Source organism: Xenopus tropicalis, chromosome 2 (genome assembly GCF_000004195.4).
Source record: "Xenopus tropicalis strain Nigerian chromosome 2, UCB_Xtro_10.0, whole genome shotgun sequence".
Lineage (NCBI taxonomy): Eukaryota > Metazoa > Chordata > Amphibia > Anura > Pipidae > Xenopus > Xenopus tropicalis.
The window spans coordinates 20,697,957-20,724,148 of record NC_030678.2 but is presented as its reverse complement, the minus strand read 5'-3'; the positions used below and the strand labels follow the sequence as shown (position 1 = coordinate 20,724,148).

Below are 26,192 nucleotides of genomic sequence, written 5' to 3'. Positions count from 1 at the left end.
GTAGGGGGTAATTTACTACTGCTTTGGATGTAAGTGCAAGAACACTAAGGTGAACAAAGGTGCATACCCTACTGCTCATTTAAAAACACTTGCACCCGGAGTCTGGGTGCACTCTTCACCTAGGGGCAGATAAAAAATCCAGTGCAGATTATAGCTCCAGTGGGAGCAAGTCAGCTCTCTCCTTACCTCCTGCCAAAGGGTTTAGTACAGGGCTCTATTATGGGCATTACCTGATGACGTTCGCTGAATGATGCACAGGTTAGGAGGTGGGAGGGGGAAACCTAGGTGCCACCCACCCCACATGAATACAGATCTGCCAAACGCAGGTAGTGCTGTATTCATGGAAAGGTCTCTGTGCTTTAAAATTTATTGCAATGACCTAAGCCAGTTTTTCCACGTCGCTGGGTAGGCGCAAAGTGCAAAATACTAGTAAATGTGCCCTAGTGTCATTTAAGCACTCCATTTAGTTCTTTTTTTAGCTCATTGCCCTCAAGCTGTCCTGACCCACCGTCCCCTAACTGGTTCAGCCAGTAAACTTTATTATGGACTGTCCATGAAGGTTTTTACCCATCCTGTCCATGTTCAATGATAAGCAACTTATATTTTAGTGTTAGTGTATCTTTAAACACGGTTCTGTCTGCTTTGGGCCTAGCTTGCTGCACCCACTGATCCCCAGCTGAGCCCGGATGAATAGGGCGCTTTCTGTTCATTTTAGTAACTCTGTGAACCAAACACCATTCCCAGGTAACGCTACAAATGTTCAGTGAATTAGAAAAATGACCATTCAAGGAACAATACAAATGTAGGAAATCAAGTATGAGAACAAAGATATCGCTTACTCTTACAAGAAGCCATAAATCTTATTGCAGAAGGCAAATCTCCCAGGGAGAAGTCTCGTGCTGGCCGTTTGTGCAGCTGCTGGATTTAAAGGGACTCTGTTCCACAATACAAAGCTTTTCCTTACCTGGGAATAGCACATATGCACATAGCACGTATTAAATTAGTGAAGAATTCAATTTATCATAGGAATGGCTATAGTATCCTATAGAAACCGCAGGTAGCACTTACTGGTCACCTGTTTAAAAACAAACATCTTATTGGTCTGTACAAGTATAAGATCCATTATCCAGAAAGCTCTGAAAAACGAGAAAGCCAACTCCCATAGACATTTTTATCAAATAATTACAATTTTTAAAAATGTTTACCTTATTCTCTGTAGTAGCTTTTCCAGCAGATCCTGCATTGAAATTAGTTTTTCAAAAGAGCAAACAGATTTTTTTATATTTCATTTTGAAAATTGACATGGGGTTAGACATATTCTTAGTTTCCCAGTTGCCCTCAGTCATGCAACCTGTGCTCTGATAAACTTCAGTCACACTTTACTGCTGAGCTGCAAGTTGGAGTGATATCCCCCCCCAGCAGCCGATCAGCAGAACAATGGGAAGGGAGGAAGATAGCAGCTCCCAGTAGGTATCAGAATAGCAATCAATAGTAAGAAATCCAAGTCCAGCTTGGGACTCCTCCAGTTACATGGGAGTAGGAGAAACAATAGGTTAGCTGAAAGCAGTTCTAATGTGTAGCGCTGGCTCCTTCTGAAAGCTCAGACTCAGGCACAGGGGATTATAGGCAGATGGGGGGGATGTTCTTTTTTCCCATAAAAACAATCAGCTCACCAGAGGCCCCCCCTTTAGATTAGAGGAACGGAGCTTCCATTTGAAGCAGCGTAGGGGGTTTCTCACGGTGAGGGCAGTGAGGTTGGGGAATGCCCTTCCTAGTGATGTGGTAATGGCAGATTCTGTTAATGCCTATAAGAGGGGCCTGGATGAGTTCTTGAACAAGCAGAATATCCAAGGCTATTGTGATACTAATATCTACAGTTAGTACTAGTGGTTGTATATATAGTTTATGTATGTGAGTGTATAGATTGGTAGGTGTGGGTTAGGTGTGCTGGGTTTACTTGGATGGGTTGAAGTTGATGGACTCTGGTCTTTTTTCAACCCTATGTAACTATGTAACTATGTAACAATGCACAGAGATGGCGCCTACACACCAATATTACAGCAAATACATTTGTTACATAGTAACATAGTAATATAGTAAGTTGGGTTGAATAATGCCTATATATAACCTGCCTAACTACTAGTTGATCCAGAGGAAAGCAAAAAAGAATAAAATTTTAAATGGTATAATCAGTTCTTTGCAATGTGAATAATGTAATATAAACTATACCATAAAAATCATGACAGAATCCCTTTCAATTCATATGAGGGAAATAAAAAGTTGTTCCTATTGCCCTAAAGCTGGCAAAGAAAGGTGCCCTGAAACAACTCTTTGCGTATAATTGAAAATCCAATGCAAGCAGCAGAGCACAGTGGCAGGAGGTTACATTATTGGTTCATATGTTTTCCCTATTTATGACTTTTATTACATTCCCCTATATATTAATAATTTATCCCCAGTATTAGAAAGGAAAACTTGTAATCCTTTATGTCCCCTTTAATAGATATGTTCTAATTTTCTCTTAGCATGGTCATTCTAAATGCACATTTTGGAGTAGCGAAGCTTCATTTGTTCCTGGGCAGAATGCAGTACAGCAGAGTTCTTGGCAGCATATAAGAGCCTAGACTTCCCGCTATACAAGTCAAATAAATATTAGCTTAGGTGCATAGTGAGTATTGTTCTGGAGTTTATTGCCATGCATCCTTTATTAAAGTTGGTCATTTTCTCAGATCACAATTCATGGATATGATTTCACTGGAAAACCAGGCGTTGGACATTGTGGCCTTTCCACGGATGGAGTTATGGAAGAGGGGTCCCGGGCAATGTAGGGAAGCTGAGGTCCCATCTGAATGGGAAATTAGTAAATGTAATCGCTTTGTACTTTTTTATATGAATGGTTAGTGCATAGGATGTGTATTCTGATTAGTGACCTACATTAGTCCTGATTTTACTATATCAAAACTGGACCAGACAGCAGAGCCAGTGTAGGACAGCACAGATCTGGTATTGGGCATGTGACTTGGTACTCACCAATAGTCAAGCGAGTTAGATTTACCTTTTTAATGCTTAGGGAGCAACAAGTAAATTTCATATAACCCAGAGATTTTCAAACTTGGGTTCAACTTTTTCTTTATTTGTTGGGCTGATTATGACACAAATTTTCATTCATAGGCTAAAGGTACCCATAACACAAGAAAAAGGGAAAGTTGTGCTCAACCACTAAATTGTAAACCATTAGGCAGGGGTGCAATGAGGCTGTGACCACAAAATACATATAAACAACCGCAAAAAATCCTCTGGACTCACCCATTATCAATATGTAGAAATAGGACGTTAGGACATTTCTGTGCATTCAGCTACTAAGAAATGCCTTCCCTCCCCACCCCAAAAAGAGGGATTGTTTGTCCGTACATTGCAATATACTTCAAGCTGGCCAACTTCGTCAAAGTCATCCCTTCTGGCCAGTTCTACACTGACTGACCTATATAAGTAATTTAAGATTAGTACTGAGCAAAGGGACTAAGTTTTACCTGCAACATGCTTGCGTATAAGGTTAAAACTCCCATATGGTTGCCCTTTTATTGGCCCCATTGGGATCACCTGACTGTAGCTGGGAATAGTGGGGGCTACAACATGGAGCTGGCCACTGCTCCTGTATAAACAATAACACAAGAAAAAGGGAAAGTTGTGCTCAACCACTAAATTGTAAACCATTAGGCGGGGGTGCAATGAGGCTGTGACCACAAAATAAAATATAAAGGTACCCATACACGGGCCGATTGTAGCTGCAGCTTATCGGCCCGTGTAGGAGCAGAAACGAGGGGCCTGAAATTGGCCAGATATCAATCGGCCAGGTTAAAAAATTCAGTCGGATTGGGGACCGCTTCGGCTCGTTCATGCGGTCCCCGAACCAACTGCCCCATCGCCGCCAATATAATTAGATTGTTTGGCCCCAGGGCCAAACGATCGAATTAGCCTACACGCTCCCCCATAACGGTGGGGATATCGGGTGAAGATCTGCTCGCTTTGCGATCTTGCCAAGCGAGCGAATCTTAACGTGTATGGGGAACTTAAGATAAAAAAACAACCAACGTAAATTGCCGCAATATATTGATTTCTATATTATACTACAAAGAAAGTTGAACATTCAGTGTGAATGGAAGGAGAGTTTGCTGAATGGGCATTACTAGTGCCAAAGAGGAAAATATGAAGTCATTGCTTATTTTTGCTGTCAAGCTTGGAAGATTCCATATATCAATAACCGTGTAACTTTTTATTTGTTGCCAGAAAAGACTTAGCATTGATGTTATCCTGGCTGGTAACGTTGGTGGAAAATACAATCACACCTCCTCTGCACCAGGATTCTCTTCTGTTGTTGTAGTTATGAAATATTAACATCTCAAGCGTTAGAAGTTAATGTTATTTAAAGAAAAATACAGTTTAAGTATTTTGGCATCCAAAAATTTATTGAAATTGTTCTGTCTTCTCTTTATGCATGTCAATGTTGACATCCTTTTCAAATACATATTTTTACAGACCAAATACTTCTAATCTGGAACCACCATCTATAACTTATGGCACCTACCGAGGGTCCAAAAAAATAAGAAAACTTCTCAGAAGAAGGGCGGATGTCAACTCTCCAATCCTTGAGAAGGAAGAGGTCCCTGACACAGAGACAACAACCACCTTGCTCGATTACAGTACTGATAGTGACATTACCCCATATCCTACATCACATCCTGATGTAAAACTCCATGGAGGGCCTAATGAGGAAACTTCTGAAAACAGTAACAAACTGCCACCTAATCTAGAGAGAAACACAAAGTCCGAAGAATCTTTTCAACTAGAAACCCATCACTATTCATATAAAAAACATTCAGATGATGTGCCAAAAGATACACTTTGTAACTCAGAAACTGTAACACTTATAGAGCATGGGGCAAGTGAAAGAACCATCTCACAGGGCCTAGAGCCAGACGGAGACGACAGTTTAATGATCCCAGATAATATACAAAATTCAGGCGTTATTAAGGATTTGCAACCAGATATGGCCATCATTAATAATAATAATAAAAACAGCTTTGAAGCAAATAATGTTGAAGCTCTTCAGAATGAAACACAGCCTCAGGTAGAAATAGCTGCAGATGCAGATAAAAAGTCAAAGACAATAACAGTTTTGCAACATGATGCAGGTGAAATATCAAACATCACAAATGTTCTGCAACCAGATGAAGTCAACTTCTCAAAGACTAGCGGTATCTCACTGTCACTTACCGACAATAACTCAAATATAATAAGTAACCTAGAGACTGTAAATAAATCAGATATTACAAAACCTCTGCACGAATTTACATCCATCACATCAATATATCAAACAGATTTGCAGTCAGATAAAGAAGAGAACTGGAATGCCCCCTTAGAACCAAAGGTAGACACAGAAAAAGATTCTGAGATTGCAGCAGGATTACAAACAAGTCCCGTGGGTTTAAAGGCTCAGCAAACTGATGCTAGTAAAACATCTATACTTGGTGAGGTTCAGCAAATAACTGCAGCTGATGTCTTGGATATCTCATTGGGTTTGCAAGAAAAAACAGAGAAATTATCATTGATCATGGATCAGCAACCATGTGCAGAAGAGACATTTAAAAAGGAAGAGACTTCAGCACAGAATACGCAATCTGATTCCATGCCAAAAATGGAGTCCTTAGGACTAGTAGAACAAGTTCATCCTTCATCTAATTCTAAAATAAATAACAATACTTTGGTTAATATTTATGCTGATATTGATGATTCCACCAAAAATAATGAAACAGAAGAATCTTCTTTACATGCAGAAGCAAAGATAGCTCATGAAACCCTTCCCACTTCTCAGATCACTGGTCACTTAGGGAGCGATAATGACAATAATTCCGTAAATTCTGATGGTGGCTTTGAGCATTTGCAGCACAATGAATTTATCATTTCACAATCTGTACAATCTCAAGTACTAGATAGCCCCTTAACTGATGAAAGCTATAAAAATGTGGTCCCTCAATCCAGCAAAAATAGTGTTTGTGTTAAGGAATCTTTACACAATGTCAACCTTTTTGGAAAACCAGATATCAGTGATATACCTGATGCTGCAGAAGTTCCTATTGCTGCTAATAACAATATTTCAGATGATCACAACAAACATCATAATAACGTGCCCCCTGATACAGACACCAGTTTTAACTTCAGTGCATCCTTTAGTGATGACGGTTCTGAAACAACTCTTCTACATGATGAGAAATGTAAAAGTCATTTGATAACTGATTATCAGACCAACAACATTGGTTCTTTATCTAATTCATCTCTAAATGAAGAAAATATCAGAGAAGCTTTAGATGTTGATTCGATAGATGAGGGCCATTTTCCTACTTTTGCAATACCTTCCACCTCTTCGTCATTTGCTAGTGCATATGTTGATGAGCAATGTAAGAGCTCTTTGCCTTCTTCCGACAGTGTTGATTCGGGGCTTATATCACCAGCGTGTACACCAGATGAAAATATTATTTACAATGATAATAAACTTGCTACACTTGATGTCAATGACCAAGGAAACAATACAATTGTTGAGCCAGATAAAACAGTGTATGATTTCTGTAATGTAGGAACTATAGATGTTAAAAATACAAGTCAAGTGGACAACATGTCTACAACAGAAGAAGTTAGTGGCCTAAGTGAAACAAATACAATACAGGGTACAAATGTAGTAACTGTAAACAATATCTCACCTAGGTTGGAAAATGATACCACCACTGCAAAAACTGCTCCTACACTTAAAGAAAGAATTGGAAAGCTTTCCTCTAATCAGATATCACAACCTAATTCAAAAGATGTTTACATTGCAAAAGTTTCAGTGAAATCTATAGATGTTAAAGAGGTGAAAATTGCTCCTTATAATTTCCAGTCCGAAATCATAACGATCACAAAACTTCCAACTCCAACATTCGAGCCAGAATACATACAATTATCAGTCCCGTCTCTTCCACCCATGGAGGCAAAGAATGATCTCCAAGAATTTCAGCAGGAACAAGATAATGAAAAAGTCACCACAATAGAGAAAAGTTCCTTCAGACATTTTAAACCTAAGTCTGATAACTCCTCTAAAGTAGAACCAGACACTGAAGCTGTACAAAATATATTGCCAGCACTAACAAATAACTCACCTGATGTGACCATAGAAAATATAAAAAATAACAATTTTACTGCTCTCATGAGATCGAGTAATGACAATTTTATGAATATGTCATCTCTTACAGGGACACATGATAATGACATAGATAAGATATTATTGTCCACTTGTGTTTCTGAATTGGAAACAAAAGATGTAAATCTACAAGGTTTAGAGCCAAAGGAAACAAACATATATAGTGATTTTTCATTACAAGCTAAAGTAAATTCCTCCAATGAAATGAATGGAACTTCTCCATCGTCACCAACAGATTCTACAATTCCTGAGAAGGATACCATGCAACTGGCAACAGAACATTCAGCATTGTATGATACCTTATTACAGCAAAAAGCTAATGAACTTATTTGCACTGTTCTAAATAAAGCTGTGGAGGAAATGACCCCCAATAATTCTACATTAAACACTATATCAACAACTGAGAATGGATGTTCACTACTTTCTCCAGTTTCAGAAGCAAATGATATTAGTAATTTGAAGAGTTCAGAACATGGCAAAAAAAATAATGAATGCCCCAATGCTATCAATGACACAAGCTCTAAAGTTACAGATAATCAGATGAATGATTTGTTGAGCGAACGTAAGCTTGAAAGTCAAAACCAAATCCATACAGAAAAAACTGAAGATAACCACATGCCGAGTACTATTGCAGAACTGGGTTCTTGTGGTAATGATCAGGTAGATCATATTCCGACCGGTTCTTTTATATCCCTGAGTAATGAAAACTCAGACATAGGGGCCATAATGTTAAATTCAGCAAATGTAGAGGGAAATGCTGTTTTGGACAATTCTAATGTTAGTGTTGCAGTCATTTCAAATGAAGCACCTACAGATCTAGAAATAGAAATACCAATCACGCAGAGTAGTTCACTTGGTATGCTAACAGATCATAGCAATGAAGCTGAAATAGGTAAAATATTCATTTCTAACAATTCTGAGCTGGAACATGAAAACGATGAATCAAATATAAATGAATCTGACCTTCATAGTGAAAGAATTCCCAAAGAGCTTAGACTGTCAGATGATACATTGCTTTCATCCACATCACAAAATGACAGAACTAATGTTGATGAAATTAACCACTCAACTAATGAGCTATTGACACAAACGTCTGATGAAGCCACTAAAGTTGACCAAGCCAAGAAAGACACAAATAGAATTTCATCCACATCACAAGATGATAGAACTAATGTTGACAAAATTAACCACTTAACTAATGAGCTACTGACACAATCATCTGATGAAGCTCTAAAAGTTGAGCAAGCCACAAATGAACTTTCATCCATATCACAAAATGATAGAACTAATGTTGACAAAATTAACCACTTAACTAATGAGCTACTGACACAATCATCTGTTGAAGCTCTAAAAGTTGACCAAGCAACAAATGAACTTTCATCCATATCACAAAATAATGAAATGAATCAGTCAGCTAATGAACTATTGACACAAAAACCCGATGAACCCCCAAAAGTTTACCAAACCAAGGAAGACACAAATGAACTTCAGAATTGTGAAAAAGGAGACAGATTTGTTGCATCTGACATTATAGAAGTAAATCACTCTTCTTGTGATAATAATTCCCAACATGCCACCAACAGTGGCCCTGCAGTAGTCAGCCAAGAAAATGCCTTTGCAGATGAATTATACCAAAATGATGAAAGAATATACCCAACAAGTAATGATCCTTTTGTTTCCATGGCTAATAAAATCGTAAGTGATACTATCTTCTCTGCTAAACAAAATGTAATTTCTAGTATGTTACAAACCAGTTTGAACAAGAACATCGATGGGAAAATTCAGTCTGAAACCTCTAACACTGCTCAGGTGGGCGTGACTGGGACTGATAATATAACTACTCAGAGCACACAAAATTCAGATCCAGTTATATCATTATGTGGAGTGGGGAAGGAATATAATATAACTTCTGAATTGACCAACACCGATGGTGAGCAGAACCAGTATATTTTAAATGAGAGTAAAAATACTTTTGAAGGCACTGTACATGGCCGTGACATAATCACAGAAATGGAAAAACCCACCGATAGTCCACATTTAGCATGGTCTCTGGGCACAGATGAAGATTCTCACTCTTACGAAGGCTTGAATAATACAGGTATACTTAAAAATACTGAAGATCCACAGACTACGGTGGTTAATTATTTAGGTCTTTCGGGTGAGGTAGAAGAGGAAGCAGTCAACATGGGAACTACTGACTTCTTCAATCCCTTCCAGTTTTCTATACATCAGGCTAACATAATTGAAATTAGTGAAAATGATGAAGACCAAGATAATAATGAATGTTATGTGTGTGACAGTGAAGAGTCTTCTGATTCATATGTGGTTGTACAAGCTAGGCGGAGACGGTTTTATCCTTTTTCTTTGTCTCCAATATATGAAGATGAGAGTTCTTCGGAGGATATTTTATCCACAAGTGCATCACCAAAGCACACTGAAGCAGATCAGTCCGACTGCAATTCAATCTTAACACTTCTTCAGTCCGTGTCAGCTCGCCTAAAACAAACCAACGCATTGGATAAAGAAGAAGTGTTCCATGAAGAATGCCATTCGTTGGCTGATAAGAGTTCACAAATTTTACATGAGCATTCAAATATGGATGCAGCTGAGAAACTGGAAGACACGTCTAAAGCACAAGTTGTTGACCAACCAATACTTCTGCCGCCACAAATTCCAACACGCTCCAGTTTATTCATAACAAAAACAATGCCAGAAATTAAGTCTCTGACAGGTGCAGGGCGGCAGTCCATTCTCATGCAACTGACCAAGAAACCATTTGTTTTAAATTCAAAACCTAGTGGTGAAGCCTTGTCACCTACAGCCCCAGAGGAGTGTCCCGCTTTTCAAAAAATAGAGAATTCCAATGTCATAAAATCAAATTTTAGTACGGAGTCTGCTCCAATTCAACCTTCTGTATATAAACCAGTAGAAGAATCAAATGAACTTATGCAAAAAAACAAAGTGGAAACAAATTCACACCTGGAATCAACAAGTGTACACTTTCATTCTAATCTCAACAGTCAAAACTATTCAAGTCCTCCAGAAACTAAAACCATTAGTTGTCAAGAAAACGTAGACACTTTGGAACAAGATGATTTACCCAGCCTACCAAATCTAAAATCTAGTGTACCTCCAGCACTTGAGCACAATTCTTCCTTACAGGAGGGAGTGGATTCCAGTTTTCTAAACCCTGATTTTAAGACAGAAGTTGTCTCAAATCCTCTTTCTTCTACATCACAAACAGCTTCAGAATCGGTTCTGCCCATCCAAATACCTGATATGGAACACAAATCACAACACACAATGCTGCAAAACTATTCAAGCCCATCAGAAACTGGAGAAGGTGATTTTCAGAAGTTAGGTTCTTCTCAACAAAATACGCAAGCTCCTCTGATGGTAAGAGATCTACATTTTTCATAGATGTTTTTTGGATTTTATTATAAAAATTGATGTACTGCTGTTTTGCTTTATAATATGCATTTTTTGGCTTCCCTACTGTTGTGCACTCCACAAATTGAAATGTGTCATAACTTGTGTGTATGCACATGAGTGCTTATTGCCAGAGGGAAAGCATCACCATTTCTTTGGAACTGAACCCTCCAGTATCTTTTTGATCCTGTGATACATATTTTTCAACATTCATGCCTTAAATGGTTCCTGAACTACCACCCCAGCATATGTCTGTGTATAATTAATCATTGAAGAGCAGTTCTCTGTCAATGCATGTAAATTCTGTAACAATACCAGGGGCCACAGAGGAGGATTCCGCTCCAGGTAGGGTTGCCACCTGTTTAGTTTTGATCTGAACAGTTTGGGTTTTCTTAGGGCTGTTTGCATCTCAACTGTCTGTTCGGGTTTCAACCTTGTGAAACCTGAACGTTAATCTGGCCACCTTTGAGGTCACAGCCTTGACCCCACAAGACACAAACACTCCAAAACTTTATGACCCCACGTCATACAGTGTTCTCTTCATTCATGTTGAGCTCAGTCTGCCATTTTCTCTTTGTGTTTATCTAGTGAAAATACTAAAAGCATGTGATTATTTCCTCATTCTATAGCTTCTTTGGAGGTGTTCCTTTAGATTCTTTACTGAATTATTACCTTCAAATTCCCTACTGAATTGCCAGAAATGGGTGTGGCCTAGCAAAGAGGGGCATGGTCTGGCATAAATAAGTGTTTGTTCTTTCAGAACTGGCCACACTAGCCTCTAGTTCACACAGTTATCATGTAAGTGAATTGTATTGCCATGATACTCGGATGGTCCCGGACAGGATAGTTCTATTTTCCTGGATGAAAGGGTTGTGGTCAGAATAAAATGTATGTCCATTTAGATTTGTGAATATGCTCAGTTGTATGCCGAAAGCAGAGCTGCTCAGACATGAACAACCTGGGGTCTACTTGAAGTTACTCCATAGATACATTGGCAGAAGGCAGTTACTGTGCTGTAGACATCAGATTCCTTGTACTATGTATGTGTTTATAAGCTATAATTAGGATACTGTATTATTACTATATTATTAACATTTGTGCAAGATTAATGTGCTGTATTTTATTTCCCCCTCAGAGTGCTGTACATGGAGACACCGTAAAGCACAACCCGAGGCCTGGAAAAGTAAGTTATCAATTGAGATTTTTTTAGTTTTTAAAACAAAAAGACAAAAATTAAGAGATTTTAAGTTATGGGTGTTTACATACCTGGGTATAACATAAAGCATCAGTATTCATAAGCCCAAGCATGTCTACTGGACTTGCATTGCTTCATTCTTATATCAAATTGCAGGGTGCTACACAGTATGTCCAGTTCTGTATTTAGGGTCAGAGATAGTTACCATGGCCAAAACAAATGCAGAAAGACATGAAATAAATGTGGGATGGGCAGTTTGCATTAACCATAGGCCAGAAGGTTGGACATCCCTGCAGAAGTATCTAACAACTGTTACACAATATGGAACAAGCAAGAGAACACCATTCTGTGAAGTGCAAAAAAATGAGCAAAAACTCATAACATAAAAAAGTTGTATGCTTAATGCTTGATTGCACCCTATTTCACACTTTGCACCCCTGTGGCAGGAGGAGCGCAAAGACCAAAACTCCTCCTCTGAATACAGTAGTGCCAGCATTCACCAGCACTGTATTCATGATGGGTGGGCTGAGTGAGGCATTTAGGAACCATCCCATACCTTCCCCTGACTTCAGCCACAGACTACTAAATGATTACTAAGAAGCACAATTTTGCTATCCCTAGTGGTCTATCACTTGTATCCAGGGCCTTTATAAATTGTACTATTTTCTACTCTTCACCAAGAAACCACCATGATTGGGAGGGGCAGTTACCACCTCTATCCTGCCATAAACCCATCCCTGTTTGTAGTAAAGCTGGTTTTACTGGGCTCTTCACTCAGTCATTTATAAGGCAAAAATAATGGCATCACTGATTGGTACCTGATTGAAGATGGGTCAGATACTGATTAGGGAGGCTAAAAAATTCTATTAAAGTGGTCTTTGTCCCCTGGGGCCGTATTAGCATGGTTTTGCCCCATCTGCGGACAGATACCCTTGTTTAGTGACCCTGACAAATAAACAGATCTACTGAGGTATAGTCACCTGTAGGCAGTGAACCATATCAGGTTTGTATCACTTAGACAGGCGATGCCCAACCAACATGTTGCTCACCAACCCCTTGGATGTTATTTTTGAATTCCTGACTTGGGGGCAAGTTTTGGTTGAATAAAAACAAGATTTCCTACCAAATAAAGCCCCTGTAAGCTGATAGTGTGCATAGAGGCTGCCTAATAGCCAATCACAGCCCTTATTTGGCTCCTCCATGAACTTTTATGGTGTTTGTGTTGCTCTCCAAGTCTTTTTACATTTGACTGTGGCTCACGAGTAAGGAAGGTTGGGGATCCCTGTCAATTTGGGTCCTTAAGACCAACTCTGCATCTTATCTGCCATGGATAGGACCCTCCACCAGACCTCCACTACCTCTTTCATTGCAATGTGATTGTTTGGCCCTAGGGCCCAACAATTACATTGGAATTATATCGGCTACCCAGGGTGGCCATATTTAGGTGAAAGATTTACGCATTTGGCAACCTCGCCAAACGAGCAAATCTTACCTTGTATGGCCACCTTTACTGTATGCACTAAGCCTATGAACCAAAGGGTATGCAGTGTAAAGTATCTCTAAGAAAACATAATTACATTTCCTGCTAGAGAATATAAGGTAACCGTATAAACAATAACAGGCCAGGCCACTTTCCCTTGCACAACACTGACTGTTAATTATCACACGTGTAAAGACATGTTAATCCACTCCCAGCTACTGTGCAACTCTGCTGGGAAATGTATTTTGTAGCAGGAGGAGGGTAGCTCGTTAGACATTCTTGGCTTAATGTGTCTCTCCAGGCTATAGGATAATAAATCAAACCACATCACCACTCTCTTTATTTGATACAGGTGGTTATCTCTGATATCCTCGACCACGAAAACAAGACTGAAGTAAATGCCGACATTATCGACGCATCCTCTTGGATATTCCCTAATGGAGTAAACATCCGAGTAATTAGAGGATGGTAAATATAAAACTTGGGAAATGTAACTCAAAACCATACCCATCTGGACAGAAAATAGCCAATCCCAGAGTACATGTTCCTGGGTTTGAGGCTGTTGGGGTCCTCCTTGTTCTTCATCATATAAACTCACACATTAGAGTTTGGCAATATTTGTTCTATTCTCGGAACAGTGTACACTTTGCATTTCATTCCTTATTCCTCAAGGACAACTTTTACTTATGAAGACCTTCAAGGTCTCCTCTAGTATATGTTCCTCAAGGAGTTTATGTCATAACTGTTCCAGATGTTTGGGAAGCGGCTGGGCTGAAATGCTGATTGTGTGTAGCTGACTCTGTTCCTTTGCTGCAATATTTATGTCTTCCTCACAGCTGGACTTTGTATGAAAAACCCAATTTTGAAGGACTCGCTCACGTACTGGAGGAAGGAGAAGCAGAGCTGACCTACCTTTGGGAAGTTCCACAATCCACATCTGAGCCAAATACCATTAAAATAGGTTCCATTAAGAGAATTGTTAAGGTAACTGTGTGGATGTGCTATTCATTTTTCATTCACTTTATGTTCCTTTTGGTTTTCTGTAGAACATTCCTTTAAATTTAAATACCTAAACTGCTGATGGCCAAATGGTAAATCAAATATATATAGAATTTTGAATAGCCACAGCATACAGTCAAATCCCCAAGAAAAATAAGTAGGAGTCAAAAGGGACACAGGTTTGGCTTACACTGCTACTATAGGCACCATCTCTCCCTACTATACCTGCTATCCCACAGCCCCAGTCCCTTCCCAGAGGCTATTATCCCCCCACTGCTACTATAGGCACCATCTCTCCCTACTATACCTGCTATCCCACAGCCACAGTCCCTTCCCAGAGGCTATTATCCCACTGCTACTATAGGCACCATCTCTCCCTACTATACCTGCTATCCCACAGCCCCAGTCCCTTCCCAGAGGCTATTATCCCACTGCTACTATAGGCACCATCTCTCCCTACTATACCTGCTATCCCACAGCCCCAGTCCCTTCCCAGAGGCTATTATCCCCCCACTGCTACTATAGGCACCATCTCTCCCTACTATACCTGCTATCCCACAGCCCGAGTCCCTTCCCAGAGGCTATTATCCCACTGCTACTATAAGCTCCATCTCTCACTACTATACTTGCTATCCCACAGCCACAGTCCCTTCCCAGAGGCTATTATTCCCCCACTACTACTATAGGCACCATCTCTCCCTACTATACCTGCTATCCCACAGCCCCAGTCCCTTCCCAGAGGCTATTATCCCCCCACTACTACTATAGGCACCATCTCTCCCTACTATACCTGCTATCCCACAGCCCCAGTCCCTTCCAGAGGCTGTTATGCCACTGCTACTATAGGCACCATCTCTCCCTACTATACCTGCTATACCACAGCCCCAGTCCCTTCCCAGAGGCTATTATCCCCCCACTGTTACTATAGGCACCATCTCTCCCTTCTATACCTGCTATCCACAGCCCCAGTCCCTTCCCAGAGGCTATTAACCCACTGCTACTATAGGCACCATCTCTCCCTACTATACCTGCTATCCCACAGCCCCAGTCCCTTCCCAGAGGCTATTATCCCCCCACTGCTACTATAGGCACCATCTCTCCCTACTATACCTGCTATCCCACAGCCACAGTCCCTTCCCAGAGGCTATTATCCCCCCACTGCTACTATAGGTACCATCTCTCCCTACTATACCTGCTATCCCACAGCCACAGTCCCTTCCCAGAGGCTATTATCCCCCCACTGCTACTATAGGCACCATCTCTCCCTACTATACCTGCTATCCCACAGCCCAGTCCCTTCCCAGAGGCTATTATCCCCCACTGCTACTATAGGCACCATCTCTCCTACTATACCTGCTATCCACAGCCACAGTCCCTTCCCAGAGGCTATTATCCCCCACTGCTACTATAGGCACCATCTCTCCCTACTATACCTGCTATCCACAGCCCAGTCCCTTCCCAGAGGCTATTATCCCCCACTGCTACTATAGGCACCATCTCTCCCTACTATACCTGCTATCCCACAGCCACAGTCCCTTCCCAGAGGCTATTATCCCACTGCTACTATAGGCACCATCTCTCCCTACTATACCTGCTATCCCACAGCCACAGTCCCTTCCCAGAGGCTATTATCCCCCACTGCTACTATAGGCACCATCTCTCCCTACTATACCTGCTATCCCACAGACACAGTCCCTTCCCAGAGGCTATTATCCCACTGTTACTATAGGCACCATCTCTCCCTACTATACCTGCTATCCCACAGTAGTATAGGCAATGCTATTTAAAAATTATATAAAGACCATTATAACAGGGTCATCTTTGACCAGGTTATGTGAAATATGGTATTATGCTTGTTTAGATTATACAGTACTTTTAAATCAAATAGCACTCTCGCATAGGAGTAACTCCCATCTTTTTAGAAAACATTTATTACTTTCAAAATCTCAAACTGGTCAGTATGTTCCTTAAGGAAACTTATCTGAGTGACCTGGCCATGGTGGCTGTTACCTTTGCTGTCACCGGGTGGATTTTTGTGTGCAAGTTCATCTGGTGCTATAAAGTGCAGTTCCCTGGTGCATAATTGGAAACACAAGGAATTGAGCTTCATTAACCCCAGGAGCCATTTATTGAAGAGACAAGACAATCCGGTTGTTCGAGTGGAAGAGGCCAGGCCCCGAGGGAGATCTTGCTGGCAGTCTGCTGGAGATCTCACTGTTATGCAATATCATGTTTTCTGGGTCTGGCCCAAACACATTGTGGGTTGCAATATATCCGTCCCAGATGGGGAAAAGGATCTGCAACCCAGGAAGCATTAACCCAGGGATGTGCTGGGTGGTTTTGTTCCTCTGTGAGGAGGTTTTTTACAGAATGCAGAATTTGGCACGCACAGTCTGAAGGTGACACTGCATAATTCTGAATTCTATCTATTAAATGGGGACACATTACTTCATCATCATCATGCAGGACTGGTGAAAATATGTGCCCTCTCCTAAGGTTCTACTGGGCCTTTAAAGGGAACAACAATGTGGATATTTGAAAAAGTGAATTTCAAATAAAAGTGTGTCTAGCTTTGAGATTTCTATTCCATCTCCTCACATCTGGGAGATAAACCTCTGACCCTGAGGCTCCCACCACTTGTTACCCAGTTTCCTTTGCTGAACAATGGAACCAGAGGAAGTGCAGTTACTCCTTGGGCGGAACACAGCTGCCAGCTGCTTCGCTAACTCATCTCTTGAAATAGTTTTGATATATATATATATATAATGTATTCATTTCTGGAGTTCCCCACAGACTGCAGTCTTCATATTTAATGAGCAGTTTTGGTAAACTTGATTGCAAATAGCTGCCCAGACTGCAGCTATCTGCAGTTTCTTTGGCTCTATTGACTGTGGGCTAATGATAGAGACAAAGATATTTTGATCCTGTCAGAAATTGCTTAGATAGTGTGCCAAAACCATTAAGCACTCAACCAGACAGATGTTATATTTTAATATTCAAAAATAAGCCTCTGTAGAAGGGGTTCCTAGCCTGCGTGATAGGTACTGGACTCAATATGCAGCAGTTGAAGATAAGAACAGTGGGGATAGTGTACTTTGGGACTGTGGCTGTGGGATAGCAGGTATAGTAGGGAGAGATGGTGCCTATAGTAGCAGTGGGATAATAGCCTCTGGGAAGGGACTGGGGCTGTGGGATAGCAGGTATAGTAGGGAGAGATGGTGCCTATAGTAGCAGTGGGATAATAGCCTCTGGGAAGGGACTGGGGCTGTGGGATAGCAGGTATAGTAGGGAGAGATGGTGCCTATAGTAGCAGTGGGATAATAGCCTCTGGGAAGGGACTGGGGCTGTGGGATAGCAGGTATAGTAGGGAGAGATGGTGCCTATAGTAGCAGTGGGATAATAGCCTCTGGGAAGGGACTGGGGCTGTGGGATAGCAGGTATAGTAGGGAGAGATGGTGCCTATAGTAGCAGTGGGGGGATAATAGCCTCTGGGAAGGGACTGTGGCTGTGGGATAGCAGGTATAGTAGGGAGAGATGGTGCCTATAGTAGCAGTGGGGGGATAATAGCCTCTGGGAAGGGACTGGGGCTGTGGGATAGCAGGTATAGTAGGGAGAGATGGTGCCTATAGTAGCAGTGGGGATAATAGCCTCTGGAAGGGACTGGGGCTGTGGGATAGCAGGTATAGTAGGGAGAGATGGTGCCTATAGTAGCAGTGGGGGGATAATAGCCTCTGGGAAGGGACTGTGGCTGTGGGATAGCAGGTATAGTAGGGAGAGATGGTGCCTATAGTAGCAGTGGGGGGATAATAGCCTCTGGGAAGGGACTGGGGCTGTGGGATAGCAGGTATAGTAGGGAGAGATGGTGCCTATAGTAGCAGTGGGGGATAATAGCCTCTGGGAAGGGACTGGGGCTGTGGGATAGCAGGTATAGTAGGGAGAGATGGTGCCTATAGTAGCAGTGGGGGGATAATAGCCTCTGGGAAGGGACTGTGGATGTGGGATAGCAGGTATAGTAGGGAGAGATGGTGCCTATAGTAGCAGTGGGGGGATAATAGCCTCTGCGAAGGGACTGTGGATGTGGGATAGCAGGTATAGTAGGGAGAGATGGTGCCTATAGTAGCAGTGGGGGGGGGGGATAATAGCCTCTGGGAAGGGACTGTGGCTGTGGGATAGCAGGTATAGTAGGGAGAGATGGTGCCTATAGTAGCAGTGGGGGGATAATAGCCTCTGGGAAGGGACTGTGGCTGTGGGATAGCAGGTATAGTAGGGAGAGATGGTGCCTATAGTAGCAGTGGGATAATAGCCTCTGGGAAGGGACTGGGGCTATGGGATAGCAGGTATAGTAGGGAGAGATGGTGCCTATAGTAGCAGTGGGATAATAGCCTCTGGGAAGGGACTGGGGCTGTGGGATAGCAGGTATAGTAGGGAGAGATGGTGCCTATAGTAGCAGTGGGGATAATAGCCTCTGGGAAGGGACTGGGGCTGTGGGATAGCAGGTATAGTAGGGAGAGATGGTGCCTATAGTAGCAGTGGGGGGATAATAGCCTCTGGGAAGGGACTGGGGCTGTGGGATAGCAGGTATAGTAGGGAGAGATGGTGCCTATAGTAGCAGTGGGGGGATAATAGCCTCTGGGAAGGGACTGGGGCTGTGGGATAGCAGGTATAGTAGGGAGAGATGGTGCCTATAGTAGCAGTGGGATAATAGCCTCTGGGAAGGGACTGTGGCTGTGGGATAGCAGGTATAGTAGGGAGAGATGGTGCCTATAGTAGCAGTTGTATAAAAGCTCCCCCCTAGTATCTCCCTTAGCTGTTGCCTATTTGTCTTTTTTTAAAATATTATGCTGTTCGCTATTTACCCTTTTTCATATTAAGTATATGTTTTTACATTTGCTATTACTTTCCAGGACTACATACCAGAGATAATACTCTTGCCGCAGTATCCCATAACTGGCTCATCCATTCATCTGCTAACAGAGGTCCCGACCATAGAAAGCCTGACCTATCACATGCATCATTCCTTGGTGGTGAAATCAGGAGTGTGAGTTCCATAGATTTTAATCATCTTCCATTTTGTCGCCATAACTGCCATCATAAACATTATTAGTTCCATTATATAGAGATTTAGCATTCTCACATTAATATTTATTGAGCCCCTTAAGATCATTGTCCCATATGCTGGGAATCAGTTGCACTTCACTACATACGCGCAAAACTCTGCTTAATGTAAATGTTGAAGGGGAAATACACAGTATTCCTTATATATTTGTGTGTTTGTGTTTTTTATACCTAGAAAGGTTTGTCTTGTTCTGCAGAGGGGAATATATGAGGGAATACATAATGTTTATGGGTAGTTTAGTGTTTAGAGTCACAATTAAGTATTCCCAATTAAGTTCCCAATTAAGTATTTCCTGTATTTTGTTTCCCCCAGTTGGCTGGCCTATTCTCAGCCTCAGTTTAGTGGCTCCGTGACTGTTCTGGAAGAAGGGTCTGAAATACCTAAAATTCAGGAATACGGTATCAGATCGGTCCGCCCTCTAAAAATGGTAAAATATGTTCATTATTCTTAATGATTCTAATTAATTTGTATTATACAGCAGAATTTAAGATGGTAATGGAATAAAATGCAGCTCTAGGCCTGGTAACTTGGAACAGGTGTCTGCTAAATGCTAATGGTATTCCATACATGCTTACTAGAAGTGGAGCAAACTTTGCCCGTGGCATTTTGAATATGTCTAAGGTAGTGATGGGCGAAATGTTTCGCCAGGCATGGATTTGCAGCGAATTTCCAATTTTCGCCATTGGCGGATTGTTTCGCGAAATGGATGAAAAAATTTGCCGTGCGGCCAAAAATTGTCGTGGGTGACAAAACAGTAGCTGCGGGTGACAAAACAATAGCCGCGGGCGACAATAGAATAGCTGGGCGACAAAAGAATAGCCGTGGGTGACAAAACAATAGCCGCGGGCGACAAAAGAATAGCCGCGGGCGACAAAAGAATAGCCGGGCGACAATAGAATAGCCGCGGGCAACAAAACAATAGCCGCGGGCGACAAAACAATAGCCGAGGCCGACATAAGAATAGCTGGGCGACAAAAGAATAGCCGCGGGCGACAAAACAATAGCCGCGGGTGACAAAACAATAGCCGCGGGCGACAAAAGTATAGCCGGGCGAAAAAACAATAGCCGCGGGCGACAAAACAATCGCCGAGGCCGACATAAGAATAGCTGGGCGTCAAAAGAATAGCCGCAGGCGATAATTTTTTTGACGCACAACATTTTCACCGTTTCGCGAATTTTTCGCCGTTTCGTAAATCTTTCGCAAATTTTTTGAAAGATTCGCAAATTTTTTAAAAGATTCACAAATTTTACAGCGAAGCGAAACGGAACAGATTCGCTCATCACTAGTCCAAGGTACAATATATTTCAGAGTTGCCCAGAATCACTTTATTTTATTGAGCAGTAACCAATAACAACCAATAAGATGTTTGTTACTGTTACTGGGCAAAACATAGGGGTATATTTATCATGCTGTGTAAAAATTGGAGTGAAGCTCATAGCAGCCAATCAGATGCTTTGCTTTGGTTTCCTAAATGTTGAAATCTAATTGTTGATTGGTTGCCTTGGGCAGCATCACTGGTAATGCTTCACTCCACTTTTTAGACAGCTTGATAAATATACCTCTTTGTGTCTTTTATTACATAACCCCCTAAATGTCTTAATTAGGCACCAGTAAGAATAGAGACATAGGATGGTAGCCTTGGGGTAACTTCCCTGTGTAGGATGCCACTACAATCACAAGAGGCTTTTCAGGGTCTGCTCCCCCAGTGCTGCCCGCCTTAACCCCCCTCTGCTCTCACTTTGGGTAAGCAGGTCAGTGGGGGATAGAGCACAATTGCAGCATTTCCAGAAAAAAAGAAACTTAAATTAAAGTTGGCCTTTTGCCACTTGAGGCAAAGTTCTAGCTCTAGGCCACTCTTTGGGCTCTTGTGGAACTAAACATGCTCTTGGGCCCAGAACAGCCCAGTGACAGATGCTGCAGAATTAACAGAGACACAACATTTGCAATAAGATATATTATATAAAGCACTTTTATCACAATGTTCCGTATTGTGAGTATCATGTCCCTATTTGTGGTCGAACAGGTGCTTTGGGGTGGGGGTTAGCAGCACCTCTCTAGGCACCCAATGTAGGGTAGGCCTTGTGCATTGAGAATAAGCCCCAGTTGCAGTGAGAAGTAAAAAAGTATTTCTCGCTGTGTAGTTGTGTTTATATGGTGTGGGGAATATGTGCGTTTCTAAATCAAAGCCCAATTGTGTGACAGGTTGAAACATTTTTTTCCATTTTATATTCCAGGGAGGATTAAAAGTGCAGATGCCCAGTGACCCCAAGGTAAGCACATTAATTCCCATAGGGACGACTTTGCCTGCAGAACCTTTTATAGTTTTAGCCTCGACTCTTGCACAACTGGAGGTTATAACAGGAATGTTCCATTCCCAGATAATCCTCTATGGGCAGCCATGTTTCCAAGGGTGGTCAAGAGAACTGACTGAGCATATTTACAGCATCAAGTCCCTTCTTTCTGATGGCGACGAGCAAGAAATCGGATCAGTTCGAGTCCTTGGGGGCATGTGAGTATTGCTTACATTTATGGATAATAAAAACCAGAGTGTCTTTCCAGTACCAGCACCATACGCCACACTGACTGATTTTATTGGGTGCCCAGTTTTGTAATTTTAGCCAATCACTGTAAGAGAAATTGCAATAACAGATTTATTGACAGTATACTTGCCCACACAAATGGTCATTTCATTTAATATATAGCTGGACATACATCTATTGTAATGTTTAGTGTAATTTTCCATACATGATCTGTATGTATGTAGCATAGATATTGGTTAGCCAGTACGTGGTCCATTGGCAAATGAAGAAGTGAAGGGAAACTGCAGCACCTCTTTGCTTGCAGCTGTTCTGATCATTGGTACTGTTGGTCAGAATATACAAAATTATATTAAGGTGGTGTTTACGGCCCTTAGGGTGGTATTCATGTATTTGACAGAAACAGTATAGTTTTGGCTGGGTATGGCCATTTTGAGATTGATTGAGTTGTTTGTAAAGCTGTGTGTGGGTTTGGCTAGCATTACAGATTGGCTAGCATTACTTAGATTGTAAGCTCTAAGGGGCAGAGACATCCTTCCTACTGTGTCTCATACCACATGGCACTTATTCCCTGTGTATTTATATATATTTATTGTATTTATTTATTATAACACTTGTCATCCCTGTGTGTAATTCTGTATTCTGTAAGATTGTACAGTGCTGCGTACCCTTGTGGCGCTTTATAAATAAAGTTATACATACATACATTACAGATCCTTAGTTGATACTAAGTCATTAGTGACTCTTGATAGAAGGAATGATAAGTTCATTTTAATTTCCCTGGAGGAGAATTGCTTGTGGGGTATATAATAATGCTTTATATTGAAGGCAAATCATTTGGCAACTGTATTATTTGTTTATAGTTCTATAATATTTGGCTTTTACTTCCCTTATAATATTTGCTCCCTGTACTTCTCGGAACCCTCCTTCTTTCTGATCTAGAGATTTTGATCCACCCTGACAATAGTGTTTAATTCCTTTGGGCTTATCCTAGTCGTTCTGTCCCTTAAGCTTTACCTGAGCTTCATCTTGAGATTGTCTGACTGCCAGAAGTGTTGGCTGGAATGACATTGCAGAACAGAGCCCAGCACAATCAATACTGAAGGTTTACATTAGCTTAGCTGATGGCCTAGAAATTTATTGTTATAAAGGATTTGTTTTACATCTCTGCTGAAACATGTTAGTGTTTAACCCCTGTCTCCAAAAATATCCCTAGCTAGCAGTCTGGCGTTGTATTTTTAAAGGAAAAAAATAAGCTGCTTAGAAATCAGGTTTGATTTCTACTCTTTAACTAGAAGGCCATAGCTTATTGCATGCTTTGAGGTTCAATCCCATCATATTTGTGTTAAATGGGATTATGTCATGATTTGTATGGTAAGTTTTTATTACTATATTACACTGTTCACATTGCAGATAATGCACTCTACCATTTAAAATGTTATTCTTGATCCAACAAATGTATTTGTAGCTGTAATATTGGTGTGTAGGCGCCATCTCAGTTCAGAGTCTGAACTTTCTTAAGGAGCCAGCGCTACACAATGAACTGCTTTCAGATAAGCTTTTGTTTATCCTGCTCAGTGTAACTGGAGGAGTCATGATTTGGCTGAGCCGGACTTGGGTTTTACTATTGGGTGCTATTCTGATATCTACGGTTAGATGGGGCTTGGGAGCATTTTTAGCAATAAAGGTGTCAGGTACAGAATCCCTTTATGACTGTTGGCCTTTATAGGCATGAAGTTTAAAAATTCTCCATAATATATCATTGCTTAGTTTAGCAATAACCATTTATAAGGTTATTTGTGCACAGGCTTAGGGATGGTTAGCTTCCCCAAAACTAGATACAACCTGCTATATATTTCTGTATAACAGGGATCCCCAACCTTTCTTACTCATGAGCCACAGTCTAATGTAAAAAGACTTGGAGAGCAACACAAGCACCATAAAAGTTAATGGAGGAGCCAAATAAGGGCTAAGATTGGCTATTAGGGGCCTCTATGCACACTATCAGCTTACAGGGGCTTTATTTGGTAGGAAATCTTGTTTTTATTCAACAAAAACTTGCCCCAAAGCCAGCAATTCAAAAATAACTCCCTGGTTTGGGGGCACTGAGAGCAACATCCAAGGGGTTGGGGAGCAACATGTTGCCCCTGAGCCACTGGTTGGGGATCACTGCTGTATAATTATAATTTGTCATATGGAAAGCCTTCAATGGTAGCCTCCTCAACCAGAAACATCACCCTTCTCCCTTGTAATGTGCATTCATGTTTACTATAATGTCGTTTTAGAACAACTGAAGAAAATAGGTTTAGTTTTACAAAAATTGTTTTCGTGCTTTCAGGGTATATGTGCTCTGGTATGTTACTGCCTTGTTCTTCCAGTCTTTCTTGATTTACTACTGCCACTGTACATGTTGCCCCAGGCCAAGATGATGACCTTCCACACAAGCTGATGGAGGTTTCTAGCTTACATATGATCAGATATTGAATGACAGGACTGTCACTCAAGGCCTTTGAAAATGAAATTATGACCAAACAACCTCTGTATATGGCGCGTGTGATAAGAAGACAGACAGGTAGATTGAAAGTGATAAGAAGGGTTTCCTGATACAGAGAAGAACAACCTATAATTTATCACTTATACTTTATATACAACAGTATGAAAATCAAATCTCTAATAGGTAAGGAACAGCAGTAGTTGTGTTTGTGTGCATGGCTTAGTGGGATTACTTTACAAAGGTTAATTATACAATAAAGGTATCGCCTGAAGCTTGTGCCATAGCCTGGATTACAGGGTACTGTTTTCCATTCCTACCTAAAAAGACACTGAAATGTCAAAATAACTTTAAAGTCGTAGGAACTAAATCCAACATAACTCAGCCACTGCGGTGCTTAATCCCTGTAAAGAAGCAATGAAAGCGGTGTTATTTCTCTGAACCAAACACAGCATAATCCAGCCATTGATGTGGGATTACTGGTTTAAAGAGGAATTAGCTGGCACCTTCCATTGATCATTTCAAACTGTTTTGGGTTGTTTACCACATTTCTACAAACTAAGGGATTATACTTGCAAAGTAGAAGCTGCTGTTCGCTGGGTTTAAGTACACGGTATGGCCAAAAGTTAGTGGTCATCTGCTAGTCCAACATCTCATTCCATAACCGAGTATTAATATGTTGTATCTTTCCATATATGGCTATTAATAGGTCATATATTTCCTGCTAAAACAGCCTTTTACCCTCAACTCTTATGGGAAGACTTTCCTTAAGATGTTGGAACATTGTTTATAGGATTTGGTTCAGTTTGGTATTAAGTTGTATTGGGATTCCAGTTTATTGCTCAGGTGTTTTGTTGGGTCAAGGTCAGGCCAGTTAAGTTCTTGCATTCCCATAACTGAAAACCCAACATTGTATGGACCTTACTTTGTGCACCGGGTTATAATTCTTCTGAAACAGGGAAGGGCATTACCCAAAATGTTGTCACAAAGTAGGAAGCACTAAATTGTCAAAAATGACATTGTATGATACTGGCACTGGTGTTGGCAATGGTGGGTGGGGATTAAAGCACAAGGAAAGGTAAATCACTGGGGGAGTGCCAATTAGATTTAATTTTGAAATGTCACATGGGGCTAGCCATATTCTTCATTTCCCAGGGTGCCACAGCCATGTGACCTGTGCTCTTATAAACTTCAGTCACACTTTACTGCTGCGCTGCAAGTTGGAGTGATATCCCCCCCCCCCTCCCAGCAGCCGATCAGCAGAACAATGGGAAGGGAGCAAGATAGCAGCTCCCAGTAGGTATCAGAATAGCACTCAATAGTAAGAAATCCAAGTCCAGCTTGGGACTCCTCCAGTTACATGGGAGTAGGAGAAACAATAGGTTAGCTGAAAGCAGTTCTAATGTGTAGCGCTGGCTCCTTCTGAAAGCTCAGACTCGGGCACAATGCACACCAATATTACAGCTAAAAAATATATTTGCTGGTTCAAGAATAAAATGTTAAATGTTAGAGTGAATTATTTGCTATGTAAACAGTGTAATTGAGAAATAAAAAGTATACCATAAAAATCTTGACAGAAATATTTTAAATAGTCAGTTCCAATATTTAGGGACAGTGGGGGTCATTTATAAAGTTCATGCAATATTTTTGTGCATGTTTTCCCCTAAAACTTACAGTTTGCACTGCTATGCCCGTCTTTTCTTTTTTTGCAAA

The 26,192-nt window shown here is 41.1% G+C and overlaps 1 protein-coding gene across 2 annotated transcripts in view; it reads left to right on the top strand.

Moving 5' to 3' along the window:
* Positions 1-26,192, top strand: part of crybg3 (crystallin beta-gamma domain containing 3) — a 74,160-nt gene that overhangs the window by 24,088 nt on the left and 23,880 nt on the right. For both annotated transcript variants that reach the window (XM_031896579.1, XM_031896578.1), the window contains 8 exons: positions 4,537-10,627; positions 11,796-11,843; positions 13,688-13,803; positions 14,172-14,319; positions 19,239-19,372; positions 19,763-19,877; positions 21,686-21,721; positions 21,830-21,960. In XM_031896579.1, the coding sequence (XP_031752439.1) occupies positions 4,537-10,627; positions 11,796-11,843; positions 13,688-13,803; positions 14,172-14,319; positions 19,239-19,372; positions 19,763-19,877; positions 21,686-21,721; positions 21,830-21,960 (6,819 nt within the window). The remainder of the gene's footprint in view (positions 1-4,536; positions 10,628-11,795; positions 11,844-13,687; positions 13,804-14,171; positions 14,320-19,238; positions 19,373-19,762; positions 19,878-21,685; positions 21,722-21,829; positions 21,961-26,192) is intronic.